Here is a 20,461-nt window from a genome sequence, read left to right as displayed (position 1 = left end):
GAAGAGAGGTCCGTAAAAGGTTTAATTCTCAGAGCTGCTTTCTGTTGTGGGGCTGTGAACACACCACTCTGTGCACCCATTATCCAGGCAGAGCAGTTCACCTGTAGTTCACCCATATCCAAGAAGGTGAGCAGGGAGGACCTAGGGAACTAAAGGCCAGTGAGTCTCACCTCTGTGCCTGGGAAGATTGTGGAACACATCCTTCTGGACGACATCCTCAATCACATGAGGAATGAGCATGTGATGCGAGAAAGCCAGCATGGCTTCACCAAGGGAAACTCATGTTTAACCAATCTTGTAGCCTTCTATGATAGAGCAATGGCATTGGTTGACAAAGGGAAGGCGACCGATGTCATTTACCTGCACTTGAGTAAGGCCTCTGACATGGTCCCCCACCACATCCTCATCTCCAAATTGAAAGCATATGTTTTTGATGGGAGGACCACTCGATGGATAGGAAATTGGTTGAAAGGCTGCAGACAGAGGGTGGTGATCAATGGCTCTATGTCCTGGTGGAGGCTGGTAACGAGCGGTGTGCCCCAGGGGTCTGTCTTGGGACCCTTGCTATTTAGCAGCTTTATCAATTACATTGATGATGGAATTGAGTGCACTCTCAGCAAGTTTGCTGATGACACAATGCTGAGTGGTGCAGTAGACGTGGAGGAAGGGAGAGATGCCATTCAGGGGGACCTTGACCGGCATGAAAGTTGGGCCTGTGTGAACCAAATGAGGTTCAACACAGCAAAGTGCAAGGTTTTGCACTTGGGCTGGAAGAAACCCAGGCACCTGTACAAACTAGGAGGAGTGATCCTTGAGAGCAGCTCAGCAGAGAAGGACCTGGGGGTCCTGATGGATGAGAAACTTAACATGAGCCAGCAGTGCGCTCTGGCAGCCCGGAAGGCAAATTGTATCCTGGGCTCCATCAGGAGAGGGGTGGCCAGCAGGGTTAGGGAAGTGATTGTCCCTCTCTACTGTGCTCTTGTGAGTCCCTATCTGGAGTGCTGTGTCCAGGTATGAAGCCCTCAGTACAACTCAAAGTTAGAAGTTAGGTATGTGGGCCCACAATGAAGTAGGTTGTGCGGTTACGATAAAGAAAGAGCATCCTGCACACTAAATGGAAGAAGGCGGCCAGAAGCAGACTACTTCTATCAAACATGATGGGGTAAAAAGGACAGAGAGTGGAAGTCATTGAGCCCTTGCACGGAAGATGTCTGATTTCATCCCCATGACCACTACAGGGAGAACCCAGCTACAAACAGCTCAAATGCTGGACAGAGGGGCAGAATGTAAATGAGTACCTGGAAAATAATGAATACGTAGATGAGTTCCAGGAAATATGTTGAATATGTATTGGCTTGACTTTTAAATATGTAACACTTCTGCTTGCTGGCGTGCAAGATAGGAGTGATCCCTTTTCACTCTGCACCGAATACATGCATTCCTGCTTGATAATTAACTCCAGGTTATAGATTTTGATTCTGCAACTCCAATCCATGCTTCTGGAATCAGTCTGTGCCAACCGTTCAAAAAAATTAACTGACATCCAAATGCCTTTTCCAGAGATGACCCTGCTGTCTATCAGGATCAGGGAGCCTTGGAGCCCCAGAGGAAGCAGTGAGGAAGAGAAACTCAAATCCTCTGGTGTGCTGAGCTGGGCTGGGCTCCTGGGATACAGGGAGATCATAAAAGAGGGCAAAGCTGCAGAGAGACAGCTGTGCCCAGGATCATCTCTTGTGCACAGCACAGCCTGCAGGTGACAGAAGGAGAGGAGAGAAAGGCGAGAGAGCTTCCAGGATGTGTGAGGTGTGAGCAGGCTGAGAGCACGCTGCAGGAGAATTGCTCACAGGCAATGGCACGGTGAGTCTCACTTCAGGCCATATAGCTGCTATTCATAGAGGGTTAACTAAATCTGGGACATCCCATAGAAGATCTGGCTGCAGGCACTGCATGATTCTTTCTTGTGGAAAAGGATTTCTGCTCCAGCTGAGGGCTTCCGTGCTTCAGCATCAGAGCACAGCCCTGAGGGCTGCGTGTCCCAGCACGGCTGCAGGCTGTGCAGCCGGGGCTGCAGGCGGGTGCCCAGGGCTGTCCTGCAGAGCAGGGTCCCTGCTGTGCCCCAGGGGCTGTGTGCCGGCTATGGGACTCTGCCGCCTGCCAGGCTCAGCACTCAGCCTGCCCGGGGAGCTGTCCAGGGTGCTGCGGGGAGACGTGTGGGGGGAAGGAGCCCCCCGGCAGGGCTTGTGCTGCCACAGCTGCCGCCTGGGGCAGGGGATCACAGCTCCACTGCACAGCAGGATGTTTCTAAGGGCTCTTTGCAACAGAAACACCAAGGCAGGGATTTTCCATTTCCTGTTCTTAGAGAGAGAAAAGAGGGTTGCAGGTAGAAATCTAAAATGGGCTGCCTAATCTGAACACAGCTCTGAGACTCCCCAATATCTCTGCAATCCATCTGTTGTTTTGTGAACATTCACACAGGTAGTGCTTTCAGCCTCTCCTTCCTTAAAGGTTCAGTTATAGTTGTTTTCTGAAGACAATAATAGTTCACTTGTCCTGTTAACACACTGATTTCCCTGAGACAATTTGAAGTGCACAGAGGCAGGGGCTGGGGTCTCTAAGAGCAGCTGCAGTAAAGAAGAAAATATACAGGAGGCTGGGATACTATTATGAAATGAGAAGAAAGCAAGAGCTCCCTAATCTTCTTAAGGGATGGTGATGCTCATGAAAATTAATTCAGCTTCTGGATGTAAATGATCGTTTTCCAAAGGGAAAGGAGAACTTTTATAGTATAGCAGGACTGTCTCTGAGATTGATTTGGACTTGTCATTATCTTCTGCGATCTGAACAGGACTCCAAGCCCAGGAACAGCAGATGCCCAACAGCAGCTCCATCAGCGAGTTCCTCCTGCTGCCGTTGGCAGACACGCGGCAGATGCAGCTCCTGCACTTCTGGCTCTTGCTGGGCATCTACCTGGCTGCCCTCCTGGGCAACGGCCTCATCAGCACAGCCGTAGCCTGCGACCGCCGCCTGCACACCCCCATGTACTTTTTCCTCCTCAACCTGGCCCTCCTCGACCTGGGCTTCATCTCCACCACTCTCCCCAAAGCCATGGCCAACGCCCTCTGGGACACCAGGGCCATCTCCTATGCAGGATGTGCTGCACAGCTGTGTTTCTTTGTCTTCTTCTTCTCAGCAGAGCTTTCCCTTCTCACCATCATGTCCTATGACCGCTATGTTGCCATCTGCAAGCCCCTGCACTATGGGACCTTGATGGACAGCAGAGCTTGTGCCACCATGGCAGCAGCTGCCTGGGGCGCTGGGGTTCCCAATTCTCTGCTGCACACTGCCTGTACGTTTTCACTACCTCTCTGCCAAGGCAATGTTGTCAACCAGTTTTTCTGTGAAATACCCCAGATCCTCAAGCTCTCCTGCTCAGGCTCCTACTTCAGGGAACTTGTGGTTATCATTCTTAGTGTCAGTTTAGGCTTTGGGTGTTTTGTTTTCATAGTTGTGTCCTATGTGCAAATCTTCATGGCTGTGCTGAGGATGCCCTCTGAGCAGGGACGGCACAAAGCCTTCTCCACATGTTTTCCTCACCTGGCTGTGGTCTCCCTGTTTGTCAGCACTGGCATTTTTGCCTACCTGAAGCCCCCCTCTCTCTCTTCCTCATCCATGGACCTGATGGTGGCACTTCTATATTCTGTGGTACCTCCAGAAGTGAACCCCCTCATCTACAGCATGAGGAGCCAGGAAGTCAAGGATGCAGTCAGGAAAATGATGACAAAATATGTTTCACAAATATTGAACTGCCCTTCTTTTAGAACTCATCCTTTTTACTGATGCAAACTCTTTGTTTCTTTTTGTTTTGATCAGTTTTTATAACTGTAATGTATTAAAACTTATTCTTTTATATATATATATATATATATACTGTATGTATATATACTGTATTGCTATTCACTATCACAACATTATTCAAATCAGTTACTCTTTACTTTTGTAGTGTAGACCAGACGCACTGTACATAATGAACCAGGCTGTCTGTGAACCTTAACAGAATAAAGGATTTTCAGTGACTCTGTCTGTTCTCCTTCTTGTGAGACATTTCTGGAGCTGTTGGGGTTGGATGTTCTCAGAAACCCACAGTCCAGCAGGAAGCACACGGCTGTTCATCAAGCTGTGCGGTGACTTCATCCTGCAACAGCTGACAGGCCATCCCTGGGCTCCTGGCTGGGGTCTGTGCTTTCAGGTTCACGTCTGTCAGTGCCTCTGTGTGGTGGTGTTGTGATTTCTATTGTTGATATTCCACAACAGAACATCACGCAGAACAGTGGAAGTTAAAGAGTTAATGTCCTCTTTCTGTGTTACCACTGTTTGGGGCATTTTGGGTTCCCGGTTGGGGGTTGTGGGGTCGGCATCCCCAGAGGACGTGGCGTGAAGACGAAGCAGGGTGGGACTCCGGTGAAGGCTTTACGGCCACCGATGACTTTACGATCTTGACTCCCTAGAAGTTCGCAGCTAGGCCAGTTACCAAAGTGACACCAAGGAGATGAGCGGTAAAATGGCGATTTATTGAAGCAAACACACACTTATATAAACTATGCCTTTTGAATACACCTACTACCTTGTACACATCACTGATCCTTCCAGAAATGGGGGAGGGCCTGCCACGTAACAGCCCGATATTCCCCGTATTTCGCCTAATACACAACATCTCCCCCTCCCCATGCTAAGAAAGCCTAACTTGTTACAATACTCAACACTATAAACCCACTAATACACCCAACTAATAAACCCCATTCATTCCTAATACCTAATCCCTAATTCTTACCCTAAAGCCTATCCTGCATCTTATGATATTCTATTTGCGTGAAAATCATCTTTTCAGCCATACGCTGTAAGCAACCTAGCAAGCAGTGAAATTCACATGGCACACACAACACTAATGCAAAAAGCATAAGAAGCCCTACAACTAACATCTTAAGCAACTGCTTGAACCATGGTGCAATTTTATCAAACCAGCTCTCCAACCAATCCCCAAAAGGATCATCCTGTATTCCAGTTTTTCCCGTATGTTCTTTTAACCACTCCAATTTCTTATGTAAAGATTCACGGTGATCACTCAGATTAAAACAACACATCCCTTCAAAATGCTTGTACCCATGGTTCTGTGCTAGAAGCAAGAAATCAATCGCCGCTCTATTTTGAAGCACGGCATGTCTAATGCTATCAACGTCCACGAGTAGTTCACTTAGCAGTGCGGAAGTTGCATTGGCCTGTCTTATGGACCAACAGGCTAGTCTTTCTATCTCCTTCAGTGCCTGCGCTGCGGCAACTCCTGGGGTTAAAATGGATGCGAAGATTCGTGCAGTTGGTCCCCAAAGGCAAACTCCGTCACTGCAGTCCGACTTCAGCGTATGGATGTTCTGCTTCTTCTGAGCTTTAGTCATGTCTCTGGCCAACTGTACCCACTCGAAGGCACGTGGGGACAGGATGGTTAGCCTTCCCAGATAACAAGGTCCCTCCACAGCATTTGCTGGTACCCCTTGCCATGTCCGGTCACCACAAATCAAAGATATACCTGGCAGTAGTGCCTTTGCAGTGAAGTTGTTCCAGATATATCTCTCCGATCCCTGTCCCTTCGCCCTGTTTGTTTGGCCCAAGTAACCCACAAATTCCCGGGTTGTTGAATCAAATGAACACCCCCCACCGGTGACCAACACAGAGACAAAAGACACAACAGCATTAACATGGCAGTTCTTGTAGGCAGCAGGGATTGTTTCTCTGGGATCTTAGGTTTCTTTTTCTTCAGTATCCACAAGAAAGTTCTTCTGCGCTCCGTCAGTTCAGGATTCCTTGGGCGTCCGATCAAGAGGTCCTAGAAGAGGATACTCAGCTCTTGTTAATTCCCTGACAATTTCTTTTTCACCACCAACCTCTGGCTTAATTTTTCTTGATGGCACCCAACGTATATCTCCCGTGCCCTTACATTCTATCGCTGCACTCGGGACCGTATCCCAGCTGCTCTCTGACTCTGGCTGTCTCAGCTCCCCACAGAGAAAAGCACATGATGCCCTCACACTATTGTCGTTTGACTCCTGTTTTGGGTACTCTTCTCTCTCTTGTTTTGTTTGATTTGGTTACATTTAGTAAATTACCCTTCCTCCACAGATTGTTGCCACTGTGTTTTCTCTTTGTTAAAACTATCTGCTCACCCTCTGCTTTTTGCCCTCTCCCAGAGCTCAGGGCTAGCACATGTCAGGTCACAGCAAACCCCTTTGGTTTTTGGTTTTTGTTTGTTTGTTTGTTTTTGTTTTTGTTTTGTTTTTTTCAACTTTACTCCTTAATCTCTCCTTTATTCTTTTCCTGGTCCCTCCATCTTAAGAGCATCGCATAGAGGACTTAAGGACCATTACGTTCCTTGGAACTTGCTGGTTTCTTTTTAAGCTCCTCATCTGACAGTGGCACTTCTCTACTCAGTGGCTCCTCCAACAGTTAACCCTATTGTCTACAGCATGAGAAACAGGGAGATCAAGCACGCTCTCAGCAGAGTGTTGAAATAAGCACTATTCCAGCTTTCATAAATTGCACATCATTCCATTCCTGCTCTCGTTACACTGCCACAGTGCACTGAGGACTTGAGTCCTCTCCTTTGTGCAGGCCTGAAGGTCTTGTGTGTCTGACAACAGTCCTGTTGTCTCTACAGCAGCACTCCGGGGCTGCAGTCAGTAGCTGGCAATATGAACAGCTGTGTCAGAGCTGGTCTCCTTGCAGGCACTGCCATAACAAGAGGGCCTCTTCAGAGCAGGACCAGAGAACTAGAGGCCTCTTCCAAAGCTGGTGTAAGGAATATACCTCAGGAGCTGCTCCCTGAGATGACCTTGAGATTTTCTGGTGCTCTTCACTGCATGACCTGGACAGATTCAAGAGTCTCAAGGAGATCTGTAAGGGACTCAGGGCAGCGCAGTGGTTTAGAATTTTCTCGGTTAAAGCTATTTACTAAGACAGAGAAAAAGAAAAGGATAATAATTATGACCTATGCATATATACATATATGATACATATAATATATTTTCACATACATACCATATAGGCAGTTGCAAACGTATGCATAGATACCAATAGATATGCATATCTGTTTACACATCCAGGACCTTTTGCAGGGGTTTTAACAGCCAAGGGGTTAACTGCAGGAGCTGGAGCAGCTGTTGGGCTGTTGCAGGAATTGGAGCAACTTCAGAGCTCACCGCCAGAGCTGGAATCACCACAGGAATCACCTTGGGGCAGATCTCTCAGGGACATTCTTGAATAATTGTTTAATCTGAGACATAACCTGAAACACATTAAGGACACATAGCAATGGGAGCATGCTGGTTTGAGCATCCCACAGATAGTCAAAATCCTCAGGAGTTAGAGCAACTAGCTCTGGAGCTCCAGGGAAAGAAGAAATGAGAGGGAGGCTTTGGGACTGCTGGAAAGTGGACTGGATGATCTTGTAGGTCCTTTCCAACCTTGTGATTCTAGGATTCTATGGAAGTGTCCTCCCTTCTCTCCTCCATAGCCAGGCTCCCTGAGGGCACAAAGTAAAGGGTGTCATTACTAATCATATCAACTATCATAGAATCATAGAATTACCCAGTTTGGAAGAGATCTAGAAGATCATCAAGTCCAACCACAGCCTAACCATAGTACCCCAACTGTAACAACCCTCTGCTAAATCATATCTCTGAGCACCACATCCAAATGGCTCTTAAACGCATCCAGAGACTACCACCTCCCTAGGGAGCCTATTCTAGTGTTTAGCTATCCTTTCTGTATAGAAGTGTTTCTTAATGCCCAACCTAAACTTACCTTGGTGCAACTTGTGGCCATTTCCCCTCATCCTGTAACTTGTCACTAGTGAGAAGAGACCTGCCCCGCTCTCACTGTAAGCACCTTTCAGATACTGGAAGAGAGCAATAAGGTCTCCCCTCAGCCTCCTCTTCCTCAGACTAAACAGCCCCAGCTTCCTCAGCCTTACCACATAGGGTTGATTTTCCAAGCCCTTCACAAGCCTCGTTGCCCTTCTCTGGACCTGCTCCAGTACATCCATGTTTTTTTTGTACTGAGGTGCCCAAAACTGGACACAGTACTCGAGGTGAGGCCTCACCAATGCCGAGTACAGGGGCAGGATGACTTCCTTAGTCCTGCTCACCACACCATTCCTGATCCAACTCAGGATGTCATTGGCCCTTTTTTTTTTTCTGCTGTTCTTTTAGCTTCTTACAGAGCTGCAGAGTTTTTACAGAGTTTTTTCTCGTTAAGGAGCTATTTAATTTTACGTTTCTGCACCTGGGAGCTTGACCTTGAAAGTCCAGGCGGACCGCCAATACCCTGGAATAGTTTACAAACTTTGAGGTCTTGAAATCCAGGCAGACTGCCAACAGCCTGGTATATTTTGTAAACCTTAAGATCTACTTTGTAAACTTGAGCCCTACCTTTTTTTTTTTTTTCCCCCCCGCTGTTGATGAAAATAAATAAATAAATAAAAATGTGGCCTCTAATTAAATTATTTTACAAAGGACTGCATGCTATTGGTTCTTCCTTTGTAATGATCCAAACCTATTGGGCCATAATTTAGCTCGCCACTTTTATCTATGGGGCTATAGGCATATACAATCGATTGAAAACATTTTTAGAAATGCTTACTTGGTACCTGCATAAAGCTCCAGAAGCTCCAGAAGGAGCAACTAATATTACAGAAATGGTGGTTTTCGAGCATGTTCCTCATTCCTTTTTTGAATCTTTTATGCAGTTTTGGAAAGCCTAGTTGACCACAGTGTCAATGTTGTCAATCATGTCAATCTCCCTGAACTTGCTGTTGATTATCGGTTTCTGGATTTATTACATTCTGAGGAAGTCTTCCCCAGAACCAGAGAATACTGAATGGCAGGGAGTGTGGAGAGGTTTTGGAGAGATTTTTAAGGGAAAGACATCTTCAGTGTCATGGAGCTTTACTCCTGAACACTTGAAGAATCCTGAGAGTTTGATTGCATATTTGAGGCAGGAATGTTGTGGCTCAGGCAGATCTCAGGAGGCACAAATGATTTGGGGCCTGGCTAAAGCTTATTGGGCCCTATTCAATACCATTCCAAAGAGTCTCGGAGCTGAGAGAGAGAGTCTCAGAGCTGAGAGAGAGAGTCTCAGAGCTGAAAAGGCAGAGAGAGAAAAAGTTTTGGAAGCTGAGAGAGAGAGTCTTAGGGCTGAGAAAAGGAGTCTCCTTGCTGAGAGAAATGGTCTCCTACAACGAGACGCATTCTGGCATGTGGGAGAGGCTCTCCAATCTGAGCGAGACACCCTGCAATCCGAGCGCGACGCTCTCCGGTCCGAACGTGATGCCCTCCAGTCCGAGCGCGACACTCTCCAGTCTGAACTCAACACTCTCCAGTCTGAGCGCGACACTCTCCAGTCAGAGCACGACACCCTCCAGTCCAAACACGACACTCTCCAGCCCAAGCGCGACATTTTCCGGTCCAAGTACAACGCCCTCCGGTTCGAGCACAACACCCTCCAGTCCGAGCGTAATACTCTCTGATCCGAGTGAGACGCCCTCTGGTCCGAGTATAACGCCCTCCAGTCCAAGCACAATGCCCTCCAGTCCGAGCATAATACTCTCCGATCCGAGCGAGACGCCCTCTGGTCCGAGATTGACGCCCTCCAGTCTGAGCGCAACTCCCTCTTTTCAAAGTGTAACGCTCTTCAATCTGAGCGAGATGCCCTCCAGTCTGAGCACAACATCCTCCAGTTCAAGCCTAACACCCTCCGATCTGAGCGAGACACCCTCCGGTTTGAGCGCGACAACCTCTGGACTGAGTACAGTACCATCCTGTTTGATCGTAACTCCCTACGGAAGGACATAACTGCCCTCCAGTCCATGTATGATACCCTCCAGTCTGAGAGGGACATCCTTGAGTCTGAACTGAACGCCCTCAGAGATGGACTCCAAGCTAAATTGGAGGGCATTAAAATCAGCCAATCTGATCAACCACAGGGGGCACCAGATTCAATGTTGGTTGCCCCTGTAAGAGGATGAAAAACAAAACGAGTTTCAACTCAGTTAGAAGAACCAGGGGAGGTAGAAGAGCAGAGGGTGATAGAAGAGCAGGAGGAGGCAGAAGAAAAGAGAAAAGAAAGGGAGGGTGAACTGGAGGAAATAGAGGAAATAGGAGAGGAGGAGCCAAAAATTAGATTTTCTATGCGAGAATTTTTTGTCCCCAAAACTTCAAATGGGGGGGGCTCATCAACACAGTTGCCGCCATCAACACCAAGGACTCCTGGAAGAGCAAAAGGTGAGGAAAAAATCACAACTCTTACTGATTGATCTTTAAAACTGAGTGAAATTAGGGATCTAAGAAAGGACTATGCACGCCACCCAAAAGAATCTATAGCCGCTTGGTTACTTCGATGTTGGGACAATGGGGCCAACAGTGTATGGCTCGATGGCAATGAAGCTCGCCAACTGGGTAGCATTTCCAGGGACTCACGTGTGGATAGAGGTATTAGCACATGCCAAGATGAGTCCTACACCCTCTGGAAGAGGATGCTGTTAGCAGTAAAAGAAAGATTTCCCCTTAAACAGGACTTGACACCTGAGGAAAAGAAATGGACTGATATAGAGACCGGTATGCGACATTTGAGAGAACGTGCTGTGGTGGAAATGCTATACAACCCTAACTTCAGACATGATGATCCCAACCAATTACATGATCCTGAGACAGTCCATGTTTCACTGCTTATGTGGCGTGCATTTACAAGGACTGCACCAAGAGAGCATGCTAGTGCACTAGCAATAATATATGGCACAGGGGCAAGGGAACCCCTTGTGAGTGAACTGATTGATAAAATTCATGGAATTGAGTTATTTATAAATACTATAGAAGTTTGCCGAAATTAAAGGGTTAGATAAAGTGGAAAACACAATTAAAAGGTTAGATAAAGTGGAAAACACAATTAAAAGGTTAGATAAGATGGAAAACACACAGAATGATATTATAGATATATTGACTACCGTGCCCGATATTGATGAATCCATGGTGGTACCAGATGATGGGGACCAGGATTCCCACAATGGCCTATCGGGAAAACTAAACAAAGCAAGATCCTCCCATCCTGTATCATTGAAGATCTCAACCATAAAAAAGAGACGTCTTCGTGCTGGAGCAAATGACAACAGTAAGGTCATATGTTTTGCCTTGTTGTTTTTCCTGCATAGTCATGGGGAGGATATAAAGAAGTGGAGTAATTCACCCACTTCTGCACTCCAGGCACAAGTGAAAGAATTACAACGCAAGTCAGTCATCAAGGCGGACCCTTCCAGAAGGGGAAAGGCTCCAGTTGCTAAAAGCCACCGAGGTAACCAAGAGAGGGGCTCTGCCACGAGCCGGGGGGGGAAAGGGACAAGAGAGTATACTGGACTGTGTGGATTAGGTGGCCTGGCACATCTCAAGCACAGAAATATAAGGCCCTGGTGGACACTGGTGCACAGTGCACCCTAATGCCCTCCAGTCACCAAGGGACACAATCAATACATATCCATGGAGTGACTGGGGGTTCCCAAGAATTGACTATATTGGAGGCCGAAATAAGCCTCACTGGTAAAGACTGGCAAAAAAACCCTATAGTGACTGGTCCAGAGGCTCCATGTATATTGGGTATCGATTACCTCAGGATGGGATATTTTAAGGATCCCAAGGGGTATCGATGGGCCTTTGGAATAGCTGCTGTTAACACAAACGGTGTTAAGCAGCTGTCAGTTTTACCTGATCTGTCAGATGATCCTTCTGCTGTGGGGTTGCTCCAGGTAAAAGACCAAGAGGTACCAATTGCCACCAAAGTGGTGCACAGACGGCAATACCGCACCAACAGGGACTCATTACTTTCCATTCACAAGTTAATTCGTCAACTAGAAAATCAGGGAGTGATTAGCAAAACTCACTCGCCTTTTAACAGTCCCATATGGCCAGTGCGTAAAGCCAGTGGAGAATGGAGGCTGACGGTGGATTACCATGGTCTGAATGAAGTCACACCCCCATTGAGTGCTGCTGTACCAGACATGCTAGAACTCCAGTATGAACTGGAGTCAAAAGAAGCCAAGTGGTATGCCACCACTGACACTGCTAATGCCTTCTTTTCCGTCCCATTGGCTGCAGAATGTAGGCCACAGTTTGCTTTTACCTGGAGAGGTGTTCAGTACACCTGGAACCGTCTACCCCAGGAGTGGAAACACAGCCCAACCATTTGCCATGGGTTGATCCAAACTGTTTTGGAGCAGGGTAATGCTCCCGAGCACTTGCAGTATATTGATGATATTGTTGTGTGGGGTGATACAGCAGCGGAAGTTTTCAAGAAAGGAAAGCAAATAATCCAAATTCTTTTGCAAGCTGGTTTTGCTATTAAGCACAGCAAAGTGAAGGGGCCTGCCCAGGAAATTCAATTCTTAGGTATAAAATGGCAAGATGGGCGTCGTCACATCCCAGCAGATGTGATTGACAAAATCATTGCTATGTCTCCGCCCACCAACAAGACAGAGACCCAATCTTTCTTGGGAGTAGTGGGTTTTTGGAGAATGCATGTCCCAAACTACAGCCACATTGTGAGCCCCTTCTATCAGGTGACACTAAAAAAGAATAATTTCTCATGGGGTTCTGAACAGCAGCAAGCTTTCAAGCAGATAAAGCAAGAGATAGCCCGTGCCGTGGCCTTGGGGCCAGTACGGACGGGACAGGATGTAAAGAACATCCTCTACACTGCTGCTGGAGAGAAATGTCCCACTTGGAGTTTGTGTCAGAGAGCCTCAGGAGAGACCCAAGGCCGACCCCTGGGATTTTGGAGTCGAGCGTATAAGGGGTCTGAAGAGCGCTACACTCCAACTGAGAAGGAGATCTTAGCCGTGTATGAGGGGGTTCGGGCTGCTTCTGAAGTAGTTGGTACAGAAGTACAGCTCCTTCTAGCACCTCGCTTGCCAGTAATAAATTGGATCTATAAAGGACAGGTTCCCTCCACAAATCATTCTACTGATGCCACTTGGAGTAAGTGGATTTTACTAATCACACAATGAGCTCGGATGGAGAAACTCAGCCGTCCTGGAATCCTAGAGGTGATCATGGACTGACCTGAGGGTAAAAAGTTTGTGACATCACCTGCAGAGGAGGTGTCACGTGCTAAAGAGGCCCCACCATACAACGAGCTACCAGAAAATGAAAAGAAATTTGCCCTATTCACAGACAGATTGTGTCATATTGTAGGGAAACGTTGCAGATGGAAAGCTGCTGTATGGAGTTCCACACGACAAGTTGCAGAGGCCACTGAAGGCAAAGGAGAGTCAAGCCAATTTGCAGAGGTAAAGGCTGTTCAGCTAGCTCTAGATGTAGCTGAACGGGAGAGGTGGCCGATGCTTCATCTTTATACTGACCCATGGGTGGTGGCAAATGCCTTATGGGGGTGGTTACAGCAGTGGGAACAAAACAACTGGCAATGAAAGGGTAAACCTATTTGGGCTGCTGAACTGTGGAAAGATATTGCTGCCCGAATAAGGAATATTGTTGTAAAGGTGTGCCATGTAGATGCTCACATGCCTAAGAGTAAGGCTACTGAAGAACAACAAAATAACCATCAGGTTGATCGAGCTGCCAGAACTGAGGTGGCTCAAACAGACTTGGACTAGCAGAACAAGGGTGGATTATTCCAAGCTCGGTGGGCCCATGAGACTTCAGGACATCAAGGAAGAGACTCAACATAGAAGTGGGCAAGAGACCAAGGGTGGACTTAGCTATGGATGCTATTGCTCAGGTTATTCAAGCTTGTGAAACATGGGCCATAATTAAACAAGCCAAGAGGATGAAATTTCTCTGGGATGAAGGGCGACGGCAAAAGTATAAATATGGGGAGGCGTGGCAGGTTGATGATTTCCTCTTGCCACGATTTCGCAGTGGTAAGCTTTATGTTCTTACCATGGTGGTGACAACCACTGGGTGGCTTGAAAGATAAGCAGTACCCCATGCTACCACTCAAAACACCATATTGGGTCTTGAGAAACAAGTCCTGTGGCAACATGGCACCCCAGAAAGAAGTGAGTCTGAAAATGGGACACCTTTCAAAAATTACCTTAGAAATACTTGGGTCAAAGGCATTGAGTGGATTTATCATATCCCCTACCGTGCACCAGCTTCTGGAAAAAGTGAATGATACAATGGGTTGTTGAATACTATGTTGAAAGCAATGGGTGGCAGAACATTTAAACACTGGGATAAGCATCTGGCAGAAGCCACTTGGTTGGTCAATACTAGAGGATCTGTCAATCGTGATGGTCCTAGCCAATCCAGCTCCCTACACACTATAGAAGGAGATAAGGTTCATGCTGTACATGTAAAGAACGTGTTGGGAAAAGCTGTTTGGGTCCTTCCAGCCTCTGGAAATGGCAAACCTGTCCGTGGAACTGTTCTTGCCCAGGGACCAGGGTACACTTGGTAGGTAATGCAGAAAGATGGGCATGTTCAATGTGTACCACAAGGGAATCTGATGTTGGGGGAGTGCAGTCAGTAATTCCATGTATATAGACATATACAGGCCTACGTGTGAAATGCACTTTAAATATTGTTTATTTGTATATAGATATGTTTTCTAAGCATGATGTAATGATGTAGAATCAGGGGTGGAATGTCATGGTTTTGTAGTTTTTCTATTCGTATTCCACATATTATGGTTAGTAAAACTAGTTTTCCTCCTTAGGTCATTGCCGCTGTTCTGTTGGTTTCCTTGAGCCTAGCTCCCATCTGCCCACCCTGTTCCCTTTTAATTTGTTGGGGCCCAGGGGGGCCACAAGCCTACTGCCCCCTCTGTCATGGACATAGATTGATCTAGATAACTACAAGACATTGCCAGCAAGGAGACCAGCCCTGGCGCAGCCATTCACTTTACCGATTACTGACTGCTGTCCCAGAGTGCTGCTGTAGAGAAAACAGGGCTTTAGTGATACACGCAAGACCTTTCAGGCGTGCACAAATGCGAGGACTTGAGAGCATTGTGGCAGTGTAAATAGAGCAAGATTGAAAAGAGCATGTTGTGCTCCTGTACCTGCACAGGACCCAGGCAAGGAAGGAAGAGAGAAGAGATAAGAAAAAGTCTATTTTGAAAGCTTTTTAGGTACCTTTTAACCAACTAGGGAATCTGGTTTCATGTTTACATGAGCCCTTGGAGTGAGAAAATGGAAAACGGATTGGAAAGAAATAGTGAAATAAATTGCAGGGTATTTTTGCAGATTAGTGTATCACAAATAATCAAAAATAGAAACTAGTCTAAAAAATAATAAACCACCACAGGGAATTATGTGAGGAAGATGTGCACTTTATTGATTGTGAAGTGTGTATTGCAACAACACGCTGAGAGCATGCTTGATCTCCCTGTTCCTCATGCCGTAGATAATAGGGTTTAGAGTTGGAGGAAACACAGAGTACAGAATTGCCATCATCAGATCCACAGATGGGGAGGAAATGGAGAAGGGCTTCAGGTAGGCAAAAATGCCAGTGCTGACAAATAGGGAGACCACGGCCAGGTGAGGGAGGCACGTGGAGAAGGCTTTGTGCCGTCCCTGCTCAGAGGGCATCCTCAGCACGGCCTTGAAGATCTGCACATAGGACACAACTATGAAAACAAAACACCCAAAGGCTAAACTGACACTAAAAATGAGAAGCACAACTTCCCTGAGGTAGGAGTCTGAGCAGGAGAGCTTGAGGATCTGGGGGATTTCACAGAAAAACTGGTTGACAACATTGCCTTGGCAGAGAGGCAGTGAAAACGTACTGGCAGTGTGCAGCAGGGAATAGAGAAGCCCAGCGCCCCAGGCAGCTGCTGCCATGGTGGCACAAGCTCTGCTGTCCATCAAGGTCCCGTAGTGCAGGGGCTTGCAGATGGCAACATAGCGGTCATACGACATGATGGTGAGAAATGAAAACTCTGCTGAAAGGAAGAAGAGAAAGGAAAAAACCTGTGCAGCACATCCTGTGTAGGAAATGGCCCTGGTGTCCCAGAGGGCGTTGGCCATGGCTTTGGGGAGAGTGGTGGAGATGCTGCCCAGGTCGAGGAGGGCCAGGTTGAGCAGGAAGAAGTACATGGGGGTGTGCAGGCGCTGGTCGCAGGCTACGGCTGTGCTGATGAGGCCGTTGCCCAGGAGGGCAGCCAGGTAGATGCCCAGCAAGAGCCAGAAGTGCAGGAGCTGCAGCTGCCGCGTGTCTGCCAATGGCAGCAGGAGGAACTCGCTGATGGAGCTGCTGTTGGGCATCTGCTTTTCTTCCTTGGCTGTCCTGTTCCTTGGCTGAAGTCCTATTCAGAGTGCAGAATATAAGGAAAAGTTCAAACCATTCTCAGAGACACTCTTTCTGCTGTATTATGAAATCTTTTAATTCTCCTATGACATTGTTCATTTAGCACCACAACTTTAATTTAATTTCATGAAGTTCAACATTCCCTTATCAGAAGAAGCATATGGAGTTGTAGCCTTACTGTCATCTTCTAATCTTATCCCATCTCCGTGGTTATTCTCATCTGTTTCTTGTCTCATAACTTTTCCCACACAGCTCTTAGAGCCCCCAAACCCAACCTCTGTTCCTTCCAATATTTATAAGATAAACATGCCTGTTTGCAAGATAAGTGCATTATTCTTGTCAAGAGGAAATGATAATAATTTCAACTAATTCCACCCTTTGAGAGAGAAGAAGCTGAAACACAACACATGTGACTGCTCTCAAAACAAACAATAGACTGAAGAGAATTTCAGGAATCTCAGAGCTGTGTCCAGATTAGGCAGCCCATTTTAGATTTCTGCCTACAATCCTTCTTCCCTTCCCTCAGAGCAGGAGATGGAAAGTCCCTTCCCGGTCTCTCCTCTTGCAAAGTGCCCTCAGATGCATTCAGGTTTGCATTGGAGCTGTGATCCCCCTGCCCCAGGCAGCAGCTGTGGCAGCACAAGCCCCACTACCGGGGGGCTCCTTCCCCCCACACGTCTCCTCGCAGCACCCTGGGCAGCTCCCCGGGCAGGCTGAGTGCTGAGCCTGGCAGGCGGCAGAGTCCCATAGCCGGCACACAGCCCCTGGGGCACAGCAGGGACCCTGCTCTGCAGGACAGCCCTGGGCACCCGCCTGCAGCCCCATATGCACAGCCTGCAGCCGTGCTGCAGCACTAAGCACTCAGGGCTGTGCTCTGATGCTGAAGCACGGAAGCCCTCATCTTGAGCAGAAGGCTTTTTCCACAAGAAAGAATCATGCAGTGCCTGCAGCCAGATCTGCTATGGGATGTCACAGTTATAGTTAACCCTCTATGAATAGCATCTGTATGGCCTGAAGTGAGACTTACCGTGTCATTGTCTGTCAGCAATGCTCCTGCAGCATGTTCCGAGCCTGCTCACTGCATACACATCCTGGAAGCTCTCTCCCCTTTCTCTCCTCTCCTTCTGTCACCTGCAGGCTGTGCTGTGCACGAGATCTGCTCCTGGGCACAGCTGTCTCTGCAGCACCATCCTCTTTTATGAGCTCCCTGTGTCCCAAAAGCCCAGCCCAGCTCAGCACACCTGAGGATTTGAGTTTATTTCCTCAGTGCTTCCTCTGGAGATTTCCCTGGGGCTCCAGAGCTGAATGTTCCTGATAGACAGCAGGGTCATCTCTGAAAAAGGCTCTTGGATGTCAGATAAACTGGACAGACTGATTCCAGAAGCATGGTTTGGAGTTGAGGAAACAACCTCTCTAACCTGGAGTTAGGTTTTAAAGCAGAAATGCATGTTTTCGGCGCTGGGTTCAAAGGGGATCAGTCCTTCCTTGCACACCAGCAAGCAGAAGTGTTACTTATTTTAATGTCAGGCTGATCCATATTCAGCAGATCTCCTGGAACTCATCTACATATTCATTATTTTCCAGGAACTCATTTACGTTCTGTCCCTCCCTCTGGCACATGCGCTGTTTGTAGCTGGGTTCTTCCTGCAGTGGTCGTGGGGATGAAATCAGACATCTTCCTTGCAAACACTCAATGTCTTCCTCATTCGGTCCCTTTTACCCCATCATGTTTGATAGAAGTAGTCTGGTTCTGTCTGGCTTTTTCAATTTAGGGTGCAGGATGCTATTCCTTTAATGTAACTGCTCATCCTACCTGTTTATGGGCCCATATACCTGTCTTCTACCTTTGAGGCTAACTCTTTTACTGTATCAGGTTGTCCTAACAGATTGTGTTTGCCTAGCAGGAGTGTAAATGCCTCACCTGGAAAGCTCTGCTCCTGGCCCTTAATAAAAACAACACACAGACAAGGACAGGGACTCTCTGACTCCCCTTTTGCAGGGCTGTCATTCAGATGAGGCAATCAGTGCAGGTGTCTCATGTCCAGATGTAAAACCCTGGGGTTGAAAGGAGATTCACTTCCCCACAGACCCATGGGAGATGGTACTCCTCTTGACTTGAAGCAGATGTGCACAAGGAGATGACAGTATGCATGAGCCCCTGGTCTGAATCCTTGGCCTTTCTTAAGATGGAATGACTTGCTCAAAAACAGTCATTCAATGAGTACAAGGTGCCTGTGGTGCTCATAGATGTATGCAGCAGTGCCTGCAGGCTGTGGTAGACAACATCTGAGAGAACCACCTCCTTCCTGAGCATCAGCTGGTGGCCAGACAAGGCATGGGAGCATTCTTGGGCATCCTGAATGACATCAGATGTTCGAGTAATGAGCACCTGAGAGTGCAGCGTTATTCAGAACTGATCGTTCTCTATTCTCCATCTATTGCAAATTCCAGAGCTTAAGGCATTCCACAGCTGTGACACACCTACATTTTCTCACAGTTGACATGTTTGTTTATTCTGGGCTCTCATTGGAATGGCAATTCCCTGGGGCCTCCAGCACACCCCCTGCCAGCTGGCAAGTGCAGATGAGAACCTTCAGGAAAGCCATGCCCTGGTAGTGACAATGCTTGCTGGACAAATTTCAGCCCCACAATGCGTCTCATAACTGTGCGCCACATTCTGAACAGCAGTACCATGGTGTAGATGCCAGCCCCAGCCAGCCTAAATCAAATCCTTCTTCTGGAATGGGATCACAGAATCAAAGAATCACAGAATCACAGAATGACCCAGGTTGGAAGGCACCTCAAGGATCATGAAGATCCAACCCCCCTGCCTGGCAGGGCTACCAAACTTCCACACTTAACAGATCATGCTGCCCAGGGCCCTGTCCAACCTGGCCTTGAACACCTCCAGGAACAGGGCATCCACAACCTCCCTTGGTAGCCTCTTCCAGAATCTCACCACTCTCCTAGTAAAGAACTTCCCCCTAACATCCAACCCAAATCTTCCCTCTTTCAACTTAAATCCATTCCCCCTTGTCCTGCTATTATCGGCCCTTTCAAAGAGCTTACTCCCCTCCTGATTATAGGATCCCTTCTCGTAGTGAAAGGCTGCAATGAGGTCACCCTTCAGCCTTCTTTCCTCCAGGCTTAACAAGCACAGGTCCTTCAGCCTGTCTTCAAAGGGGAGGTGCTCCAGCCCCCTGATCATCTTCGTGACCCTCCTCTGGACCCTTTCCAAAATCTCCACGTCTTTCTTGTACTGAGGGCTCCACACCTGGACACAGTACTCCAGATGGGGCCTCACAAGAGCCGAGTAGAGAGGGACAATCACCTCCCTATCCCTGCTGACCACCCCTTTTCTGATGGAGCCCAGGATCCCATTTGCCTTCCGAGCTGCCAGAGCGCACTGCTGGCTCATGTTGAGTCTCTCGTCCATCAGGACCCTCAGTCCTTCTCTGCCAAGCTGCTCTCAAGGACAACTCCTCCCAGCCTGTACAGGTGCCTGGGGTTCTTCCGGCCAAGGTACAAAACCTTGCACTTTGCTGTGTTGAACCTCATTAGGTTCACCCGAGCCCAGCTTTCCAGCCTGTCGAGGTCCCTCTGAATGACATCCCTTCCTTCCACAATATCAACCGCACCACTCAGCTTGGTGTCATCAGCAAACTTGCTGAGGGTGCACTCCATTCCCTCATCGATGTCGTTAACAAAGATGTTAAAGAACACCGGTCCCAAGACAGACCCTGGGGGGACACCGCTCATTACCTGCCTCCACCTGGACATAGAGCCATTGACCACCACCCTCTGTCTGCGGCCTTTCAACCAATTGCTTATCCATCGAGTTGTCCACCCATCAAATCCACTTCCCTCCAATTTGGAGATGAGGATGTGGTGGGGGACCATGTCAAAGGCCTTGCACGTGTACAGGTAAATGACATCGGTCGCCTTTCCTTCGTCCACCATAGCTGTCACTCCATCACAGAAGGTCACAGAATTAGTTAAGCATGATCTTCCCTGGTGAAGCCGTGCTGGCTGTCTCAGATCACATTCTCATTCTTTATGTGATTGAGCATGTTGTCCAGGAGGATCTGTTCCATGATCTTCCCAGG

General features: G+C 47.8%; 1 protein-coding gene across 1 annotated transcript; it reads right to left on the bottom strand.

Annotated features, from left to right (window-relative positions):
- Positions 1-15,379: 15,379 nt before the first annotated feature.
- On the bottom strand, positions 15,380-16,312 carry LOC140263429 (olfactory receptor 14C36-like). Its single transcript, XM_072358314.1, has one exon. The coding sequence runs from the start codon at positions 16,310-16,312 to the stop codon at positions 15,380-15,382; it is 933 nt and encodes a 310-aa protein (XP_072214415.1).
- Positions 16,313-20,461: the final 4,149 nt, after the last annotated feature.

Source organism: Excalfactoria chinensis, chromosome 30, assembly GCF_039878825.1.
Source record: "Excalfactoria chinensis isolate bCotChi1 chromosome 30, bCotChi1.hap2, whole genome shotgun sequence".
Taxonomy (NCBI): domain Eukaryota; kingdom Metazoa; phylum Chordata; class Aves; order Galliformes; family Phasianidae; genus Excalfactoria; species Excalfactoria chinensis.
This window is presented reverse-complemented; position numbering and strand designations above follow the sequence as displayed.

What these genes read in the sequence shown, in the direction of transcription:
- LOC140263429 (XM_072358314.1), bottom strand. Translation starts at nt 16,312, where the DNA reads ATGCCCAACAGCAGCTCCATCAGCGAGTTCCTCCTGCTGCCATTGGCA.